Source organism: Podarcis raffonei, chromosome 11 (genome assembly GCF_027172205.1).
Source record: "Podarcis raffonei isolate rPodRaf1 chromosome 11, rPodRaf1.pri, whole genome shotgun sequence".
Lineage (NCBI taxonomy): Eukaryota > Metazoa > Chordata > Lepidosauria > Squamata > Lacertidae > Podarcis > Podarcis raffonei.
In genome coordinates this window covers 16,560,543-16,581,897 of record NC_070612.1, presented here as the reverse complement: position 1 = coordinate 16,581,897, position 21,355 = coordinate 16,560,543, and the positions used below count along the sequence as shown (strand labels likewise).

Here is a 21,355-nt window from a genome sequence, read left to right as displayed (position 1 = left end):
TTCTTTCGTTTGATACCCAATGGGGAACCTGCACATAGTTCTTCGGACTCCTGCTTTTAAGAGTTGTTAATCTGGTTCTGATCTGCACAGATAAGGAAGACTTGCTATCTGCATCTGTGTAGCATTAGATCACCATTTAAATGAAAAGAGATTACTATTGTCTTTCAAGTCCACACTATACACTGAAAGCACTATTAGTGTCTGCATCCCAGAACTTATTCCAGAGTACTCTGCAAAGCACCAGGGTTCCACAGTGAATTTGCATGTGTTCCTTTTGTTGTTGTTTAGTCGTTTAGTCGTGTCCGACTCTTCGTGACCCCATGGACCAGAGCACGCCAGGCACTCCTGTCTTCCACTGCCTCCCGCAGTTTGGTCAAACTCATGTTGGTAGCTTCGAGAACACTGTCCAACCATCTCGTCCTCGGTCGTCCCCTTCTCCTTGTGCCCTCCATCTTTCCCAACACCAGGGTCTTTTCCAGGGAGTCTTCTCTTCTCATGAGGTGGCCAAAGTATTGGAGCCTCAGCTTCAGGATCTGTCCTTCCAGTGAGCACTCAGGGCTGATTTCCTTCAGAATGGATAGGTTTGATCTTCTTGCAGTCCATGGGACTCTCAAGAGTCTCCTCCAGCACCATAATTCAAACGCATCAATTCTTTGGCGATCAGCCTTCTTTATGGTCCAGCTCTCACTTCCATACATCACTACTGGGAAAACCATAGCTTTAATTATACGGACCTTTGTTGGCAAGGTGATGTCTCTGCTTTTTAAGATGCTGTCTTAGCAAATAAGTAAATTGAAAAGGTTCTCTGAAGCTGGAAAGAGAGGGAAACTATTGCTCTGTTAATTCTGAGATCCAAGCATCTTGCAGATACTGCCTGCAGCAGTCACTCAAAATTCCAAATGTGTCCACGCACCTAAAAAAGGTTGATCACCCCTGCCCTATGATCACTGAATACTTTGCATACATCCCAAATTTTAAGTGTCGGATTAAGTGATTAGCTTCACTTTGTAATAGTATTGGATAGCGCAAGAAATTGCTGGATTTAATTACATTACACATATTGCCATTCTGCTCTAACTTCTGTATTGCAACTGCTGACACTTTGTTAAAAAGTACTTACTTGTCAGAGAAGAAATGTCCCAAGATTTTATATTACAGGCCTAGCCTCCCCTTCTTAAAAAAAATAAATATTTAATGCCTTGCGGGGAAACTGGGGGGGGAAGTGTTTTTTTGAGGAAGTTCTTGTATCTAAAAGTTTGCTACTTTCACAGGAGGAATGTTGAAGCATTACTCATTTGCAGGTGTTGATTCATTCAAATATGTGCAATGTTTAAAGAATGGTAATTAAAGCTAATTATCATGATGTTTAAAGTTAATTATCATGGCAATTAAAGCTAATTATCATGACAATTAAAACTAAGCCCAGTCAAAGCCTGGAGTACCAGGTAACCTTCTCTGCAAAAGGAAGCAAGGGCATAATATCAGCATGCCAAATCCATATAATTGTCTATTGACTAGTGTTGAGGCTGATCTAAAACACGCCCAGCCCGTTGACACAAAAAAGTCCAGTTTGTTTCCTGCTCTCTTCAGTGATTTCCACCACTGCTCTTCAAAGCGGGGAAAACAGGCAGCAGTTTTTTAATTGTTTAGTCTGCTCCCGTCATTAATTGTCCTCCCACCACTTTCTTTTCTATGTTTGATTGCCACAAAAATAAACCTCATACGCATTGTAAATGCCACACATTTTCATTTAATAAGTGCACTGCTGGGAATGAACAGGAGGAGATCGTTTCTGAAGGCGTTTACAAAAATCTGTAAATATGGCAAGCTCTTATGGCCATTTTGGGAGCTGGCACAACGCCTTCTTTATCTAAAGTGGCTGGCATGGGACGCATCCAAACTTGCCCTTTGCCCCACACAGGTCCGCACTTTACATATCCACAATTTCTTTATGTATGCCACTCCGATCCTTGCAGAGAGATGCCGATCTGTATTCACAACATGATACTGTAATAAAAAGACTATAAATCTGTTGGAGATTCATTCCCCGTGTCTGCAGTCATGAGATTGTTGTCTGTCGCATGACGGTGTATGTTTTCATTCCACAGTGTGGGAAGTGACAGAGACAGGATGTTTTGGTATTACTGTGTTCCGTGAAGTGGGATTATTGTCCTTTGTTCTTTCTCTCTTTGCTGTCTGATGAGAAAAATGAAGGAGCTAAAGCAGAATGCTCTGAGTGTATTATATGTAAATAAACGTAGATTAGCCAAAATGCTGAGCTACTGAGTTCTGTTACGCAAACTGCGAATACTCTGCAGATCCCTAAGTGTGCTGATGTCTCCAAGGCATCAGTCGCTGTGATGTTTGGGTTGCAGAAAGCCTTTGAAGCTCCCGAACAATTGACCAGGAGGGAGAGAACATGCCAGTCGGGCATGTGTCTCTGCCAAGGTCCTACATGAGAGTAGGACATTCCTAACAAAACCCACCAGATACTTGTTCATTCTTATTGGTGAACTACCAGGAGGGAGAGGAGAACTCCCGTACTTGACATCATCTCACCACCAACCCCCAGGCTCTGAGCTTTTTCACCCTGGGGATTCCCCACTGGTGCCTCCACCACTCCTCCGCATCGAGCCAGCCCATGACACTTGATGTGCCTGGGATTGAACTTGCGACCTTCTGCATGCAAACCAAGTGCTCTGGCCCATGCAGGATGATTGTAGCAATGATCCCTCTAGCACGTGCTGCTCTCAGATTTCTGCCACAAATGTCTCTTAATGGGAGGCAGTGTCTTACTGTCACCTGTTGCCAAGCTACTTACTTTTAACTTTTCGTTTTATACTTGCACTGCAACCTTGCAGTCGTGTGTGTCTATAGTAACTGATATAACTTTGGGGGTTTCCCTTCAGCTAATCCTTGTGAGCTACAATGCCGTCCTACGAACAACCACTTTTCAGAGAAAATGCTTGACGCTGTCATTGACGGTACGCCTTGCTTTGAAGGAAACAACAGCAGAGACGTCTGTGTTAATGGCATGTGTAAGGTATTGGGTATGTTTCCTTCTTTGAACACTTCATGGGACTACAGATTTTCAGGCCTCAAAGGGCCATCAGAGTCATAGTCTTAAATCCCTGTGCTGTTCTTTACGTTTGAGATCATTTTAACAAGCGATATCCTCAAAACTCATATTCCCTGTTTAGAGGGTTGGCAAGAAGATCAGTGAGGGCCTAGGAGTTTGGGGCTGGTTAGAATGGGGAAGGGGTTGAGGGTTTATGGATATGGGTTTGATATTGGGGTGCATTCTGAACTAACTGGGGTTTCCAAATGATCTACAAAGGCAGCATTACATTAGTTTACCCTGTGTATCCCAGATTACTTGTATGTGTACTATTTGTACTTATAGCCAGCCCTTCCCCAAATGTTCCCAGAGTGGGTTACAAAGATGCCACAATTAAAGCAAGTACAATTTTGTATTAAAATAATAAAATAGCACCACAAAGCAACCAATAACAACATAACAAAATGGCACCACAAAACAGCAGTGCACAGCAACACAACAGGAGGACAAATATCCACTCAGCCAAAAGGCTAAGTCGAGAGAACATGATATTGATGTGTTTCCTGTTAGTCAGGAATTTGAGAAATAACCACTACTGTAATAAACAGTTGGGTCTGTTTGCAAGTTTTCAGTGTAAACTGCCTTGAGCAGTAACAGCACCGCATGGTCAGTCCGCTTTTCCTTATCCTGGAAATCCATCAGGGGCTAGATTTGGTGGAAATTGGCCTTCAGCAACGGTAGTTACAAAATATTCCTAGGCTGGGCATGAAAAGAGCTATTCTCATATGATCCCAGGCAACAGCTTTGATAATGGCCCAGCTAAGCGAGTCTTTTTATCAATTGTCACTGCTGAGCCACTATGACCTTTGAAGATTCACTCATCGCTACAGATGATGACTGCTCCAAGTCACAAGAAGAAAAGGTTCCAATCTGTTTTCCCCCCCCAGTGAAGATGCCCTGACACATCTCTTTGGAAGGCTCTTCATAGGGCAACACTAATTTTGTTCTGTTTGGCACCGTTCTGGGGCATTGTGCTTTGGAAAATGTTCAAGAAGCCAAAAGCGTTTTTGTTCTAATAGAATTTCAATAGCAGCTTGCTCAAGATCCCTTGAAATAAATGAATTTGATATTTGGGTGAGTCAATAAGCCACATAAACTATTAATCCAAGTTAAACTGGATGGCTTTAAAAGAGGGTCAGGCAGATTAATGGAGGATAACACTAACATTGGCTGCTAGACATGATATCTACGCTCTGCCTCCACAGTCAGAGAAAGTCATGCTTCTGAATAACAGTCGCTGGAAGCCATAGGAAGTTAGAATGCTCTTGTGCTCTGGTCCTGGTTTCCCACACATATCTGGCTGCCCACTGTGAGAACAGAATACTGCACCAGAGGGTCATTGGCCTGATCCAACAGGCTCGTTCTATGTTCTTACAAGAACCGGTTAGTCAATAAATACGAACCACTTGCGTTTGCCAGCCAACAGTATCAGGGGCATTGTTAAGCACATGGAAACACTTGGGACACACAAGCCCATAACAAGGATTTGTGAGTATGTGTGCATGAATTTGGCCATATTTATAGTTCCACGGGGATGTGGGTGGCGCTGTGGGTTAAACCACAGAGCCTAGGACTTGCCGATCAGAAGGTTGGTGGTTCGAATCCCCGTGACGGGGTGAGCTTCCATTGCTCGGTCCCTGCTCCTGCCAACCTAGCAGTTCGAAAGCATGTCAAAGTGCAAGTAGATAAATAGGTACCACTCTGGCGGGAAGGTAAACGGCGTTTCCGTGCACTGCTCTGGTTCACCAGAAGCGGCTTAGTTATGCTGGCCACATGACCCGGAAGCTGTACGCTGGCTCCCTCGGCCAATAAAGCGAGATGAGCACTGCAACCCCAGAGTCGGTCACGACTGGACCTAATGGTCAGGGATCCCTTTACTTTTACCTTTTTATAGTTCCACAGGGTGGTTCTTAATTTTCACATATATTTAAGGGTCTTCCAAGATGGCGTCTGTCGGCTGCCTCACACAATGCCAGCTGATTAAGAAGTTGCAAGTAGTTATACAAGTGTCTTTGAGGTCCATAAAAATTGCCCTTTGGTGTCTGCTGCAGAACTGGTGATTAAGAAGTATCAGCGTTTTAATGGGCAGGGCCAGTTGCTGAGCTCCAGGGAACAAAAGGACGTTTTGTCAAGTGTCAAAAGGAACGATAAACGTGTTCCCTACTGATAGTCATTCAACCTGCCACAAATGCAGTTTGATAGCATCAAGATGTACAGATATGGAAATGTTACAGCTGGAAATGAAAACGCATTCAGAATACAGGTGGAGATACGGAGAGATAGCATAGAGCAGTAGTTTACCATCCTTTTTCTTTTCTTCTGTTTACGGCTCTTTTTGCATCCCCTCACATTATCCAGGTAGCTAGGGCAGAAAAACACAGTTGTTATAAGTTACAGTTGAGAAGGGAGGAAATCCTCTTTACCTTTTGTGATGGCTGCTTCGGGGCCAAACTAGATGTCATGTGTTTGTCACATGTTTCACTCCTGAATGCAATATTTTTCTTTCACAGGGGTTGGGGGGGTCCATATCTGGACCCTGGTGGTGAGATGGGAAAGCAGCCTTAGGGAGTTTCATTCTAATGAGGGGAAATGACATCAGAATCCCCCTGCTGAATCAGGCCAGTGGCCTATCTAGTTTTCCCAGTGACCAACCAGTGGACTGCAGGAAGCTTGCAATCAAGGTCTGAGTGCCAGAGCACTCTCTCCCTCTGAAGTCTCAAGCCACTGGTATTTAGAAGCAAATTATCAAAACTGTATGGGCATATGTATAATATCCAGAAGCTTACTGCCTCCAACAGTGGAGGGAGAACATAGTCATCATCAGTGCTTTTTTTCTAAAAAAAAATGTTTAGGGGTACTCTCAGTTTCCTACTCATATAGAAATACTGCCCCTCAATGAGGCCAAACTTAGATTCGCAAATTGTTTAGGTGTATGCGTACCCCTATGTGTCAGTACACCTTTCAACCGATGTGCAGCGACTGGGCTCAATAACTGGTTCTGCCCCGACTGGGCTAGGCGACTGGAGCACTTTCAGAGACCTTCCAGTCTTGGAAAACAGGTCTCAGTGCACTGGACTCACAACTGTGCATTGTGAGCACCAGACTCAGCAGAGTATAAATAACGCGGAAGCTAGCTGTGAAGCATAACTCCTTTTATTTCTAACAGCTACTACAAACTAAAGAACTACTGTCTTGCCTGAGTGTTACCTCTCCCACTCAGCCATCTAGTCACTACATAGATAAGACTCTCTCCACACACAGAGTCAGGCAGGAGCGGAAGAGTAGAAGAGCAGTTTCTGCCCCCTCCTTTCTCAAAACATCAGATCAGGAGATTCCTGCGATGGGAGGGGGTGAAAATATCAACACTGCGTCCCCCCCAGAAAAAAAGCACTGGCCATCATGGTTAGCAGCCACAGATACCCCTATATTCCATGGTCTAATCTTCTTTTAAAGCCACCACTGCCTCCTGTAGGAGCAAGTTCCTTAGTTTAACTATCTGCTGTGTGAAGGACTTCCTTTTGCATGTTCTGAATCTTCCAACATTCAGCTTCTTTGGATGTCCACAAACTCTAGTGTTCTGAAAGAGGGAGAAAGACTTTTGTCCATCATATGCATAATTTTGCACACTGTCATGTCACCTCTTCTTTGCCTTTTCTCTAGACTTAAAAGCCCCAAATGCTGCAACCCATCCTTTTAGAGGTGTTGCTCCAGCATCTTGATCATTTGGGTTACCCTCTGCTAAATCCTTTGGGACGCGGGTGGCACTGTGGGTTAAACCACAGAGCCTAGGGCTTGCCGATCAGAAGGTCAGCGGTTCAAATTCCCTCGATGGGGTGAGCTTCCGTTGCTCGGTCCCTGCTCCTGCCAACCTAGCAGTTCGAAAGCATGTCAAAGTGCAAGTAGATAAATAGGTACCAGTCTGGCGGGAAGGTAAACGGCGTTTCCGTGCACTGCTCTGGTTCGCCAGAAGCGGCTTAGTCATGCTGGCCACATGACCCGGAAGCTGTACGCCGGCTCCCTCGGCCAATAAAGCGAGATGAGTGCCCCAGCCCCAGAGTCGGTCACGACTGGACCTAATGGTCAGGGGTCCCTTTACCTTTACCTCCTGAATCTTTTTCCCAATCCACAATACCCTTTTTGAGCTGAGGCAACCAGAGCTAACACCTCCCTCCTCTCCTCAGGCTAAGGTCCCAATCCAGAGCAGCAGCACCCACTGCATGTCAGCTATATGCGGAAGAAAAATCTTGCACTGAAATGCAAATCAGATGACCATGATAATGTGTAATTTCTTCCTGAGTTACTGTCTTTAGAAGGCTACAGGTGAAGATGTTTTGAGTAAAACTGGAGGGAGTCAAGGTTAGACTAGTGGGCTTCTTCTTCCCTTGTAATTGAAGCCTTGTTGCTCTGCAGCCTGGGAAGGTCAGCTGGACTCTAAAGATGTTTCAAATTGGCTTTGACCTGCAGAAAATACCCGTCACATGGACACACCTTAAGACATGGGAGCTGCAGAATGATGCAAATAGCAAAATAGTCTCTGGCAGGCATTTGCTGATTGGTTAGTGCTGATCCCATAATGCATGCAACCTATATTCTGAAAAAAAACCATGTCTTCCTTCAGACCATCGGTTGTGATTATGAGATGGATTCCAATGCCACAGAAGATCAATGTGGAGTTTGCCTGGGAGATGGATCCTCTTGTCAGACTGTGAAGATAGCCTTCAACCAAAGTGAAGGAGCAGGTGAATAATGCCTCCCCCCCCCCGCAGTGTTTTTCTGCAGCAATTTCAATGAGCAATGATGCTTGCTGACAAAACATACTCTGAGACACTAACACTCTGTCACCAAAGGAGAGAAAACGAACCTGTAGAAGGAATTGGGGGATGTGAAGCAATACTGAATGCAATATCTCCTTTATTAAGGAGGGTATATTGACTCCACTTGGATCAATAGGGCGATAAATATGATTGCTAGGTTGCAAAGGACTGGACTGCATGACTCAGCCTCTTTGAGTACATAAGTACAATTTCCAGAGGGGTAGCCATGACAATCTATTATAGGGAAAATTGCATCCTTTGGCACCAGGCTCAAGCTGCTATTTTATACCCATTCACCTGAGAATTCACCCCCTTGTGCATTAATTCTCAGCATTCATGCGTAGCAGAGGCCATAGCTGTGGCTGACAGGTAGAGTACCTGCTTTGCATACTGAAATTCCCAAGTTCAGTCTGTCATCTCCAAGAAGGTGCAGGGGAGAGAGCTCTCTTTGAAACCCTGGAGAGCCAATGCCAGTCATTGTAGATGAGACTCAGCTTGATGAACCTCCTTCTGTGACTAAGTATTAAGGTCTCTTCCTGTGTTCCTTGGACTGGGCTGCAAGTGGGTTTATTGTGGCATAAGCATTGGCAAACTATTTTAAGAAGTAGACGCTAGTCCACAAAAGCTAACGCCACGATAAATCTCTTCATCTCTACAACATCACGTTTTATTAATTTTTTTACCTTGTGAAAAGTTTCTTTTGTATCTTTGCAAGAACTTTCAGGGTTTTTTTCCTTTCAAGACCTTGGAGCGGGAGAAGAGAGCGAGCGAGCAGAAACCTTTGAGAAGTGGCGCAATAGGGAAAAGCTTTTCGTCTAACCAGAAGCATATCTCTATCTTTTATTTAATTTTCTCAGATTATGTTAGACTTTTATTCTTGCCGGTGGTTACATGGAAAGGCGAGTCGAATGTTAAAGATTTCAATTTTATCATGCTGGACACCTTGTTTTGTCTGTGAGTTTGCGGCAGCTTTAAAGTTCTGCAGATCCAGCCTTGCTGTGTGAATCCATGTGGCGATCACAGTCAGAGGCTGTACTTAGGCTTTAAAGACCTTGGCCGTATTGAAGATAAACCTCTGAGCCAAAGATATGTGTGCAGGCTCCCACCCATTGCAAATGTAGGCCTGAAAGGCTGTTCTGTCGGAATGTCATAATAAGGTAATAATGGAGATAAATCATTAATCTAAAGCTGCCTGCAAAATTTAGTACATCTGCTCCTCTTTGATAATCCTTTCATTTTAAAAAAAACTGCTGGAGGAGACCTTCTTCTCTACTTTCTAATCAGCTGAATCCTGCAGCAAAGGTTTTCTGCTGAGGACACAGTGTATCTTGATTTCACTAAGGCTTTTGACAAAGTGCACCATGATATTCTTGCGGTGATGCTGGTAAAATGTAGGCTGGGCAAATAACTCTTATAGCTGGTTGACTGACCCAACCCAACGAGTGCTCACTTAATGGTTCCTCATCATCCTGGACAAGTTGGGTGCCGCAGAGTTCTGTTCTGGGTCCATTGTTGTTCAACGTCTTTATAAATAACTTGGATGAAGGAATTGAGAAACGTTTCGAAAAAGCTGTGCCTAGTTAATCCCTCTGGTACAGCCCATGATCAACAGCGCTGAGCCAAGACATTTTGCCATCTCAGGCAAAGGACAAGATGCCCTTGCCCTTTCATGTGCAGAAATGGCAACTGATTCTCACTTCAACACTAGGCTGGTATGGGGAGTGAGACACAGACAGGAGCCAGCTTGCGGAGGCAGTGAAGTGGGTCTGGCTGAGGAGGCCATTTCCCACAATGTTCTGGGGTAGCAGCAGTAGCTGGGTAAGTAGTGGTTATCAGTGGTGTAGCATGGGTTGCCAGTGCCCGGGGCCACGCAGAGGAGCGGGTTGAGAGGAAGGGGAATTCACACAGGAATTCCACTTTCAGGATGGGGCCCAATGCAACATGGTTGCATTTCTAGACCTCTAACACACCCACACCCCGCAGAGTGTCTTTTCCTTCAGAACTATTTTCTTCATTCATATACAGATTTCATACTCATGCATTATTTATAAAAACCACCTGAAAAGTGCATTGCTTTGCAGAAATGAAAGTGGGTGGGATTAAATTTATAATTAATGGATATTCATGCAATTAATCAACCAAGACATTTTTTAAAAAAATCAAGTGATAGCGGAAAAATTAGACTCAATTGTTTTGGAGGCCTTTTCAGCGATAATTTGTTCAAAATATTAAACCTGACTAGGCAAGATATGAAGTACCCAATTATGCTGCAAACCTCTAGCTGCGTACCTGGAAATCAGACCTACCAAACTCAATAGGACACGTGTGATTAATGTGCTGTTATGGAATGTTCACATCAGATTTGTCCAAGGGCAGTAATTTGGAATTAAACTGTAGTTCGTTAAGTGTGCTGCTAATTGTGGCTCTGTGAGGGGTAAACAATAGTTCCCAGGGTTTGGGGTGAAAACTTTCAGTGTGTGTTAAATGTGCTCTAACTATATGCCATAGATGTGACCTCGGCACAGTGCATTAATATTCTGTTGTTAAAACTGGTGAATGTTGCTTCTTCCCCCATAGGGTATGTTGATATTGGCCTAATTCCAAAAGGCGCAAGGAACATCAAGGTGCTGGAAGTGGCAGAAGCTGGGAATTTCCTTGCGCTACGGAGTGAGGACCCGGGAAAGTATTACCTAAATGGAGGGTTTATTATCCAATGGAATGGAGACTACAAAGTGGCAGGAACGATATTTCAATATGGGAGAAAGGGCGACCTGGAAAACCTCACTGCCGCCGGACCCACAAATGAATCGTTGTGGCTACAGGTGGGGGAACTTGTCATATGTGCAAATGGCTTTGGGAAATTGCTAGAAGGTTTGGACTGGGCGACTTTTCCGAATCTGTGCCCTCTAAACGTTATTGGACTCCTGTTCTCATCAGCCCCAGCCAGCAGGGGTCAGGGAGGGAGGAGAAATTCTAAGGCTTGATTTCCAGACTCTTGATCATCTTGCCCCCCTCTGCACACACTCCAGCTTGCCAACATCCTTCTCAAATTGTGGTGCCCAAAATTGGACACAGTACTCCATGTGTGGTCTGATCAAGGCAGAATAGAGCGGTACTATTACTTCCCTTGATCTGGGCACTAGACTTCTTTCTGTTGATGCAGCCTAGAATATCATTATCTTTTCTTGCTAGGACTCCTCTTCTCCAGGGTCTTTCCCACACAATCTCAGCCACTCAACCACTCTCTACTTTGCCCATTTCATTTCTCTGTGAGTTCTAGGAGACCAGAGGGAAGGGGAGCTGGTCACAGCAGGAGGGGGATATTCCCTGGTTTCTTCAGCAGCCTGGATTCTTCTCCACTCTGCCTCTTGGCCACCCTCCCCTCAGCCTCTGGAGTCAGTGTCTGAACTGCTCTCGGCCACAGCCTCTTCCTGTTCATTAAAGCCTGCCACCTCACCTGCTGCCATCACCTCCTCTCAGTCTGTTCCTTCTCCCTCTGACCACTCATTGTCATTCCACCACCAACCCCCTGGCACAGAGCCTTCTTCCCTCTTCCCCAAAGGGTTCCCTAGGGGTTTCTATGGCTGGTACCTCCCGCCACTCCTCTGCATCCAGCCAGTCCATGGCCAAATATGATGCCTTCTTCCATCCCTAGTCAGGTATGATGGAAGATGCATTCTAGCAACACCTGGAAGGTGCTTTAGAACATACCTAAGCTTTCTTGCTTTCTCCATTTGTTTGCTTGGAACCATTTTGTGACCAAAATTGACAGTTGTTTCTTCTCAGCTCCTTTTTCAGGAAAATAACCCTGGAGTGAAATATGAATATACTGTCCGTAAAGGCTGGAGCTCTGAGAATGATGTGGAAGAGCCAGAGTATTTTTGGCGATATGGAAGCTGGACAAGTTGCAGTGTGACTTGTGGGAGAGGTAAGCAACATTCGGGCTGCCGTCTTCCTCTCTCTGCTGGCTGCTTTGGCGTTAATTATCTTAACAGCATGTTTATCAAGGAACAAATGGGTTCCTCAGAAGCTGGCAAACCTAGTTTTATTAACGCTTACTTTGAGCCATGTGCCCTGGGACATGCTGAATTTTTCAACTTTCAAATTCCAGAAAAAAGAGGGGTGCTAACTAGTTGTCACATGACTTAGGAATTCAAAAGGCATCTTGGTTAAATTAATATACCTAATTTAGTTTGGCTTGGTAAGTAAAATGTGTATAAAATTGCAGAGAAATCATTAAAAATAATTACCAAGTGCTTGTATTTATCCATCCATCCATTTAGCATTGCCTAACATTTTCAAAGGGTAAAACTAAAATTATTTGGTTTTCCAAAAGCTGTTTATGTGCCTCTTCATCAAACCAAGCCAAATGTTGTCCGTCGGCAAAAATAGCAGATTTGAATTCCTCACACCCAAAACCATATTTTTAAGACCTTTCCAGATGTTGGACTACAGTTCCCATCATCCCTGACCATTACTCATGCATGCTGATTGTAGTTGAAATCCAACAACATCTGGAGTACCATCAGTTCCCCACCCCTGTGATAGATAGAAGTGAGCACTGCATTAGAGTTGACATCTTCTTTTTTTATTGACAGAGGCTGTGTGCAGGATGGGACAAAATTCTCCCAGGAGAGCTTTTCCTGACATGGTGCTTTAGAAAGCTCCCCCTGTTGAATTTCTGTCTGTTGTGTAGTTGTTAAAAATGCAGAGACTTTGGGGAAAAGGAAAAACGACACCCTGAACCTAAGATTTTCAGGCTTCTGCGGGCTATGTAGCAAATGTCCAAATTTGTCAAAATGTTCCGGGATAGGATGGGCTGTGGATGCAGCCATCATTCAGATCTGCAATTTCTGAGCCATTCAGCTCCATTTTATTGATGTACCACTGCACTAATCTTGCTTGATCCTAGGCATGGTACCCACCCCCACTCATTTCGTAAATATAATTGCTTAACTACCCTAAAGGAAATCGTTTAATGTCATGTTAGGTTGCACAGCTGATTAAGACAAGTCGTGGTTTTCTGCTCTCAGATAAATTAATGAATAAATTATTAGCTGCTTGCCTGCTTCATGAGTACATTGAAAATTGGGCATTGCTTGGTGTTTCTGAGGGTCATGGAACTGATTAGAGAACAGCCCGAGGCTGTTGGAGATGCTGCGGTCGCATCCTGCATTGTAGATCCCGCAGTGAGCAAAGGGGCCAGACTGGATGACCAGCAACCCAGCTCTAAAATTATGTGATGGCTCTTCTCTTCGAAGCCAGGCATTGCCTCTGAATGCAGCACATGTCTCCTTCCATTTTCATAGGTTTCCAACAACAGACGGCCCACTGTGTGAGAAAAGGGAGAGGTGTGGTGAAAAACTTGTTTTGTGATCTCGAAACGCAGCCCAGTGGGAAACAAAAGAAATGCATGGAAAGGGACTGTCCACCAAGGTAGGGTGTGTGTGTGTGTGTGTGTGTGTGATTTAGAGGAATATACTCATGGGTGAAGATGGCAACGAACAGCAGTCTGTCAGAAGAAATGTAGGCCCAACAACATTGTGATAGAAGAAAGGACACATTTTAAAAAGAACTAATAAAACTCCTTCAGAAATGAATAACATTAAACTGATAGCATAGTGAATAAGAGAACAATGCGTCAACCAGCATCCTCTGTCCCAATTTTATTTCAGCGACAGGCCTGCTAGGTAGACAGCCCTCTAAGGCAGGGATGGAAGAACATATGGCTCTCCAGAGACTGGGCTCCATCATTCCTGACCATTGGCCATACTAACTTGTGGGGTGATGGAAGTTGGAGCCCAAGCATGCCTGGATGCTCAGAGGTCCCCGCCTCTGCTGTAAAGCAAACCACCATCTCTAACCCCCCTTTCCGTTTCTGCAACGCAGCCTGCCTTAAGGAGCAGCTGTCAGTGAACACTCAGAAAAGGCACCATTTAAGTGCTCGGTATTATCCATCTTCTGTCACAATTCCCCAGGTGTCTACAAGGAAACACCTGTTGACTTACACCTGACCTATCTCACTAGCCTGGGCAGAAGAGGTGTCGTCAGCCAGCTGTGAGGTTAACAGGTTGTGTTTGGGGAAGCTGTGATGTGTTTTTAACACTCGATTGTGAGCCGCCCAGAGTGGCTGGGGAAACTCAGCCAGGTGGGCGGGGTATAAATAATAAATTATTATTATTATTATTATTATTATTATTATTATTATTATTATTATTATTTCTCTGAGGAGAGAAGCATCTATGGTCCCCTTTCCCTTAGGAAACACAGTAAGGGGGGGAAAGGTCTTTCAGTGCACAGTGATGGGCAGTTTTGACAACACTGGTCACTCGACAAACCCTCTCCGCCTGCCCTGTTATTTACAGCATGTTTGAACATTGAAGGGTGTGATAGGCAAAGCGAGTCATGCGTCAGGTTTCCATTTTGGTGTGCATCTTGATAGCAATAATATCTAAAGATTCCAGAGAAGATATGGCATATGTGAGTTTACGAAAAGGCCAACTCCTGAGACGCATGGCAGCTGTTTTAAATTCTTGACTGACATGACGAACCTACCTAAATGTGGGCCATATTAGAAGGGACACTAAATATGTGGTTTGCTGTTGACTTTTACTTTTTAAATGCCTATAGGAGGTATGGGGGGACTTTAATTGGGATAATGGTGCATGGGGACTTTAAAAACAACAACACTCTCCTCCTTCCCCTGCTGTGGTCTTGATGAAAATCACACCTCCATCACTACTTTTAGTCTCAGTGTGCTATCAGCCTCAGCTGCAACCAAAATGAACACTTTCCTCCTGGAGCTCAGAGGAGGTTTCCGTGACTGGGTGCGAATGAGAATTCCTCTCCTTGCCCCCTGCTATTAGCAATTATGAAACAAAAGCTGCAAGAGCAAACGCGCATTTAGCATCATTTCACAAACCCCATTGAATTCAATGGTCAGTGAATATAGGATTGCTACCTGAAATCTATTGGTTTAGGGATCACCCAAGAAATCATCATTTAACCATGCTAGCAGGTGGCATTGGGACGCGGGTGGCGCTGTGTGTGGGTTAAAGCACAGAGCCTAGGACTTGACGATCAGAAGGTTGGCGGTTCGAATCCCCGCAATGGGGTGAGCTCCTGTTGCTCGGTCCCTGCTCCTGCCCACCTAGCAGTTCGAAAGCATGTCAAGGTACAAGTAGCTAAATAGGTACCACTCCAGTGGGAAGGTAAACGGCGTTTCCGTGCGCTGCTCTGGTTAGCCAGAAGCGGCTTAGTCATGCTGGCCACATGACCTGGAAGCTGTACGCCGGCTCCCTTGGCCAATAAAGCGAGATGAGCGCCGCAACCCCAGAGTCGGTCATGACTGGACCTAATGGTCAGGGGTCACTTTACCTTTACCTTTACCTGAAATCTATTGGTTTGGAGATCACCCAAGAAATCAACATTTAACCATGCTAGCAGGTAGCATGTTTTGAACTTTGGCATAATGTTGAGCCCAGAAGTGGCTTCTCTAGCTGAGAACATTCCTCCTAACTAACCTTGCTTTGCATCTGTCAGCAATTGATTTTATGACATATCCCACTGATTTTACTGTTGAAACGCTGGTCATCAGTTAGGGAAATTGCCACTTTTCATGCCTCCTTAGTAGTTGTGCATACCAGTGTGACCAGAAGAGAAATGACCGCTGGAAGGAGGGTAGAGAGAAAAAACTCACCGCTGCATCTGCACGAGCAAAACCAGACACCTTCATCTCCCCCAGCTGCAATAAAACATGTCTCTCCTCTATTGGTCTCTACAGCAGGTGCTGTAACTCTCCAATGGCTTGACTTTACCCTCAATGGCACACCCTTCCATCTTCTCCCGAGATATATGGATGCTGATAATAATAAGCAGTAACATCTCAGCAGGGCGATGTCTTTGACACCCCATGTAAATAAATTTGTAAAGTATCTGAACCACACAATGCAATGATTCCTCAGGTCTAATTACTGGGAAGCCAGCTGACAGCATAATCCAATCTGATAACTAATGGCCTCTCTTAATATGTGAGCGTAAGCCAGAGGCTCAGAGGAATTTTGTGGTTAGATTAAAAAGAGTGCTAGAGTCACCAAGGAAACTACATGTTTGCTCAGAAGTAAGCCCCACTAAATTAAATCAGATTCATTCTCAAGTCTCAGCCCACTGGATCTTTTGACCCTCAATTTTCAGTGAATGGGGCTTGTGTGGCAACACAGTTCCCTTTCACTGGTTCCATTTGGGATGTGAAGTATAACATTTGTGGGCCCATGGGGGGATGCGCAGGCAGCAAATGAATACCAGGAGAGATGGGTTGGGTTCAAATTGGGTCACAGCCATATGGATTACAGACTAAATAGATTTGGCGTAGGCATTGGACATGTATCCCACAATCAACCAACCTACCTGCTGGTTGATAGACAGTTGTGGTTGACCATAGGCGTCCCCCCATGGAACAAACCACTTCCAGCAGACTCCAGTGCTGTAGCCCTTCAGACCCCAAGCTGGACATGAAGCATCACTTCCCAATATACCTTAAGGGGATACCCCTATGGAACAGGCAGTGAGCTTTCCCGCCATCTATCCCCACTAAGAAAGTAATGTAATTATATACATACTATTCACAGACTAAAAATCCCCCAACAATAGCAAATACTGCTGCTATTATTATTACTACTACTACTACTACTACTACTACTACTACTACTACACAGAGCCTAGGGCTTGCCGATCAGAAGGTCGGCGGTTTGAATCCCCGCAACAGGGTGAGCTCCCGTTGCTCAGTCCCTGCTCCTGCCAACCTAGCAGTTTGAAAGCACATCAAAGTGCAAGTAGATAAATAGGTACCGCTCTGGCGGGAAGGTAAACGGCGTTTCCGTGCGCTGCTCTGGTTCGCCAGAAGCGGCTTAGTCATGCTGGCCACATGACCCGGAAGCTGTCTGCGGACAAACACCGGCTCCCTTGGCCTATAGAGCGAGATGAGCGCCGCAACCCCAGAGTCATCCGCGACTGGACCTAATGGTCCGGGGTACCTTTACCTTTACTACTACTGCTACTACTATTAATCTGATTTCCTTTCCAGATCTGTGATGAACACAGAAATTGTAGTAATTTCCACTCCTGTTTCCATTTCTAATGGCATTCTCCAGTGTCCCTAATTGCTTGGCAGAAAACATAATCTAAGACGCCTCTGTCCTTTTTGATCAATTTATTAAGAAACTACTACTTCTCCTTTGATGTGCATTGATATTTAGCAATGCTGTGGGCTGGGGCGATCAATATGTAATTTCCCATAGGTGTTTGCTTTTGAACAAATAAGTGAAAATCTAAGATTTCAGGCGAAGGTCAGTACTGTCACTGTTTTCCAGCAATGCTACTCCTATCCTCTGGACATGTAATTGGCAACGGCAGATGCGCAGTCAGTGGGGATTAAAGGGCTTACCAGCTCCAAGTTAATATATGGGGAGGATTATGTAGGCTTCCTAGAAAACGTCAAAGGTGTAGACTACAGTAATTAAACAAGTATGCAAAGGACCACGTTTTGTTTCCCATCGCCAGCTGTCCATCATTCAGAAATTGTTTGTCCAAGTGAGACAGAGAGTTTGTTAATACGTAAGTTTCTAAACATTGGTTTTCTTTTCTCTGAAGGTTTTTTTTTTGAAAATAGAAGCACAGAAACAGAAAAGATAACTGGGCACCTGCTCCCAATTAATCAGACACCAGGTCCTCTTCAAAGCAGCTCTCCTGTCATATAGGATGAGGACTGTAGCCTGACTTGCTAACTGAAGTAGTGCTGAAGTCTTGCACTAGCAAATTGGTGCAAACACGCACACTGGGTTGTGCTTTGCATGCCATTTTCAGAATGTGTTAGAGGAGGCATACAACCTCCATTCTGAATAGCAACCATCCATGCAGAAGTAATCATGGGAGTTTGTTTGATACATAACGGAGGGGAGGGGAGTTCCAAAGGGTAGATGCCATTATGCTAAAGGCCCGTTTCCTAAATTGCATATCACACACTTCCTGTTGCGATGGTATCTACAGGAGGATCTGCAGTGATCAGATGCATGTATAATGGTTGCAATGACCTTCTAATGTTGGTTCTTGGGTTTGTTTATAGGAAATACTTCTCTACCACCACATTGTGTAACATCAAGGTGGTGTACAACAATTAAGCATACAGCATCCTTAAAAACAATTCAGGTCATCATTAAAGTGGCTGGCTAATTAATTGAAACAGCTGCAAAGGCTTGTCGGCATAAGAAATTCTTCTAGAGAGGCCCCAAAGTCAAAAGTAAGGATGCCTTTACAGGAAGAGTGTTCCATGTCATGGGACCTGTCGTGCTAAACGCCTGACTTCTGGTGGAGGCCAGCTGGCCGCTGTAACTCTCTGTTATTAGATCTTTGCTCCCATCTCTAAAATGGGTATAATAAGGGTCTGTTTCCAGGTGTGGTTATTGTGAGTGTGAACACGGTAAAGGTAAAGGTAAAGGGATCCCTGACCATTAGGTCCAGTCGTGGCCGACTCTGGGGTTGCAGCACTCATCTCACTTTATTAGCTGAGGGAGCCAGTGTACAGCTTCCGGGTCCTGTGGCCAGCATGACTAAGCTGCTTCTAGCGAACCAGAGCAGCGTACAGAAACACCATTTACCTTTCCGCTGGAGTGGCACCTATTTATCTACTTGCACTTTGACGTGCTTTCGAACTGCTAGGTTGGCAGGAGCAGGGACCAAGCAACGGGAGCTCACCCCGTCGCAGGGATTCGAACCGCTGACCTTCTGATCAGCAAGTCCTAGGCTCTGTGGTTTAACCCACAGCACCAACGTCACAAATAAAATATGCTAGGTGCATGATAGACAATAATGAAATCCAGGCAACTAATGTTTTAGGTGAGACTGATATGTGCGCAATTGTGATCCTGCACAAATTGGGGTTGCTTGTACTTCTGCTGAGCTGATATGCAGTTTCCCATAACCCAGAGGAGGAAAAGTTGCAAGCCTGGAACGTAACATTTAAGGGATATACTCTTCTCAAAGTTTCCTTTGTATTACTAACGTTCATTCTCTGGTTTAGCATGCATGCCCTTTTTGATGTTCCCCAATTCTTTTTGTTTTGCTCTGAAGATGGTGGGCAGGAGAATGGCAGAAGTGTTCAACCTCCTGTGGCCCAGCAGGAGAGAAGAAACGGACCGTCCTTTGCATCCAGACAGTGGGATTGGATGAGCAAGCTTTGCCTGCTGAGAAGTGCAAACATCTGCTGAAACCAAAGACTTACCTTTCATGTAACAGAGATGTCCTGTGCCCATCAGACTGGACCGTAAGCAATTGGACTGAGGTACGTTCACAACACACTGTAGTTGTATGTGTTACATGCTCAGACCTCGGTCTTTTCTTAAAGAGCTCAGAGCAGCGTACATATCCCAGTGATGCCTCATTCTTGGCGCAGCTTCAGCAAAAGGAATGCATCGTGTGCCTTCCAGACCATTCTCATGGCCTATGAAAAGACCTATTTGTCTATTGCCCTTGAACAGCAGTATGAACAAACAAGCCACAAAGTCTTCCATTAACCATTGTTTCCCATTTTCTCTAAACCAGGAAACTGTGGTTATCCTTTCTGGAACAATCCAAGATATTACAGCATGTTTTGAAGCTGATTTGATATCTTGGTTTGTTCCAAAGCATATAGCTGCAATTTCCCAGTTTGGAGGAAATGGGGAAACTGCTGTTAAACCAGCAAAGTGGGAGATGAGTAAAAGGCTTGATCATCATCTTGACTCATTAAGATGAGATGTAACTTTCCGAACGAACTCACAGAAGGTCTTGGCAGTTGTGGTTAATGGAAAACTTTCTGTTGCCTCCTGCCCTATAGAATAAATAAATAAGTAAGTAAAATTAAAACTCTGTGGTTATAAGAACCGTTTACTTCCCCTTGACTGTGGAATGTCAGGTTTTGCAGGCTCCCATCATTGCAAAATCTTGGTTTGATTTTGCTGTGGATAGTTACTAGCAGGTGCATAGCAGGTGTGTTGCTTCTGCCCTCAGTTCCTTCAAGCTGTTTTCTCCCGCCCTCCTGCAAAGAATTAAACTGAAGGATGAGATTGGATTTGTGTACCAAAGTTCCTCTGTTGCCCATTTTGTACGCCCCATCAACTCCCTCTGCTTTCTGTACAAATGAAAACGTGACGCTACTGTTAATTGAATTAAACATGGGTTTGATTTCAGCTAATTTTGTTGATGAAGCATAAAGCCTATATGAATTACTGTACTCTGCTTTCAACAGAGTCCCAGTTGTCTGTGGGGCAGGTTTGCATATGAAGCGACAGTTTGTGTCTGCTAAAAAGTAGTGCAACCTGCCCCCCCCCCCGCGCAGCATAGACAAGATAGCAAAATGGACACCAAATATCATAGGGGTTGCTGGGCAAGTTAAAATCCTGCTTCATTATGCAATGTTTTGTTTTTCAATGTGGCTAATGAAAAGACAGATAACGGCTTATTCACAAGCTTAGTGTGGAGCTGTCTGAGACTGTGGCACTTTTTCTCTTTTTAAATTTCTTTTATTGAAACTTTTCAACATGCAATACAATAAAAGCCAAACTAATATAAATAAAAGGGGGGGGGGGACATAATACGTACAGTGGTACCTCTGGTTGCGAATGGGATCCGTTCTGGAGGCCCGTTCGCAACATGAAAAGCCCGCAACCTGAAGTGCCGTATCTGCGCAGGTGCACAGCGTGATTTGGTGCTTGTGCGCATGCGCGAAGCGTGATTTAGCACTACTGTGCATGTGCGAGCAGCGAAACCCAGAAGTAACCCTTTCCGGTACTTCCGGGTCGCCACGGGACACATGCTGAAAAAACGTAACATGAAGCAAACGTAACATGAGGTATGACTGTATAACAAACACACAAGAAAGACAACACAGAAAAAGCGGAAGAATAAAAAGTAACAAAGTCCTCTATCTGAGGTGCATCTTTGTTAAAGTTTGTGGGTCGTAAATCCTTTGACCCACTGAGTCTGCTGCAACAGCCCTGCAATAAATTTGATTTATTGCCACTCCGACAAACTCCAATGGTGCCCACACACTTCCACACGCTGCCACTCTTCTCAGTTGCTGGATAATAGCAGAGTTCACACGCAGTGTAAAATGGCTTGTCTGTGTCTTTGTGGTGTCTTCAATAACTCAGTTCGACACCAGTGCTTCTATTCTATCACTCTTTACTTAGAAGCATAACAAACAGAAAAGAAAGCCTACAGAATCTAGCTGCATGCTTGCAGCTTTCTGCCTCTAACAAAAAACGAAACTACCTTGCTCACATTCTCAGACAGAGTGCTCTCCAGAGAGAGCTCAGCCCCCACAGAGCACAGATCAGAGGAAAATGCCCAGGTCATGTGGGCAATGCACCCAGTGAATCAGAAAGCTTCC

At 44.6% G+C, this 21,355-nt stretch overlaps 1 protein-coding gene across 2 annotated transcripts in view; it reads left to right on the top strand.

Annotated features, from left to right (window-relative positions):
* ADAMTS12 (ADAM metallopeptidase with thrombospondin type 1 motif 12) overlaps positions 1–21,355 on the top strand; it is a 116,061-nt gene that overhangs the window by 80,658 nt on the left and 14,048 nt on the right. For both annotated transcript variants that reach the window (XM_053407892.1, XM_053407891.1), the window contains 6 exons: positions 2,910–3,043; positions 7,737–7,857; positions 10,510–10,754; positions 11,719–11,860; positions 13,242–13,368; positions 19,057–19,267. In XM_053407892.1, coding sequence (XP_053263867.1) covers positions 2,910–3,043; positions 7,737–7,857; positions 10,510–10,754; positions 11,719–11,860; positions 13,242–13,368; positions 19,057–19,267 — 980 coding nt within the window. The remainder of the gene's footprint in view (positions 1–2,909; positions 3,044–7,736; positions 7,858–10,509; positions 10,755–11,718; positions 11,861–13,241; positions 13,369–19,056; positions 19,268–21,355) is intronic.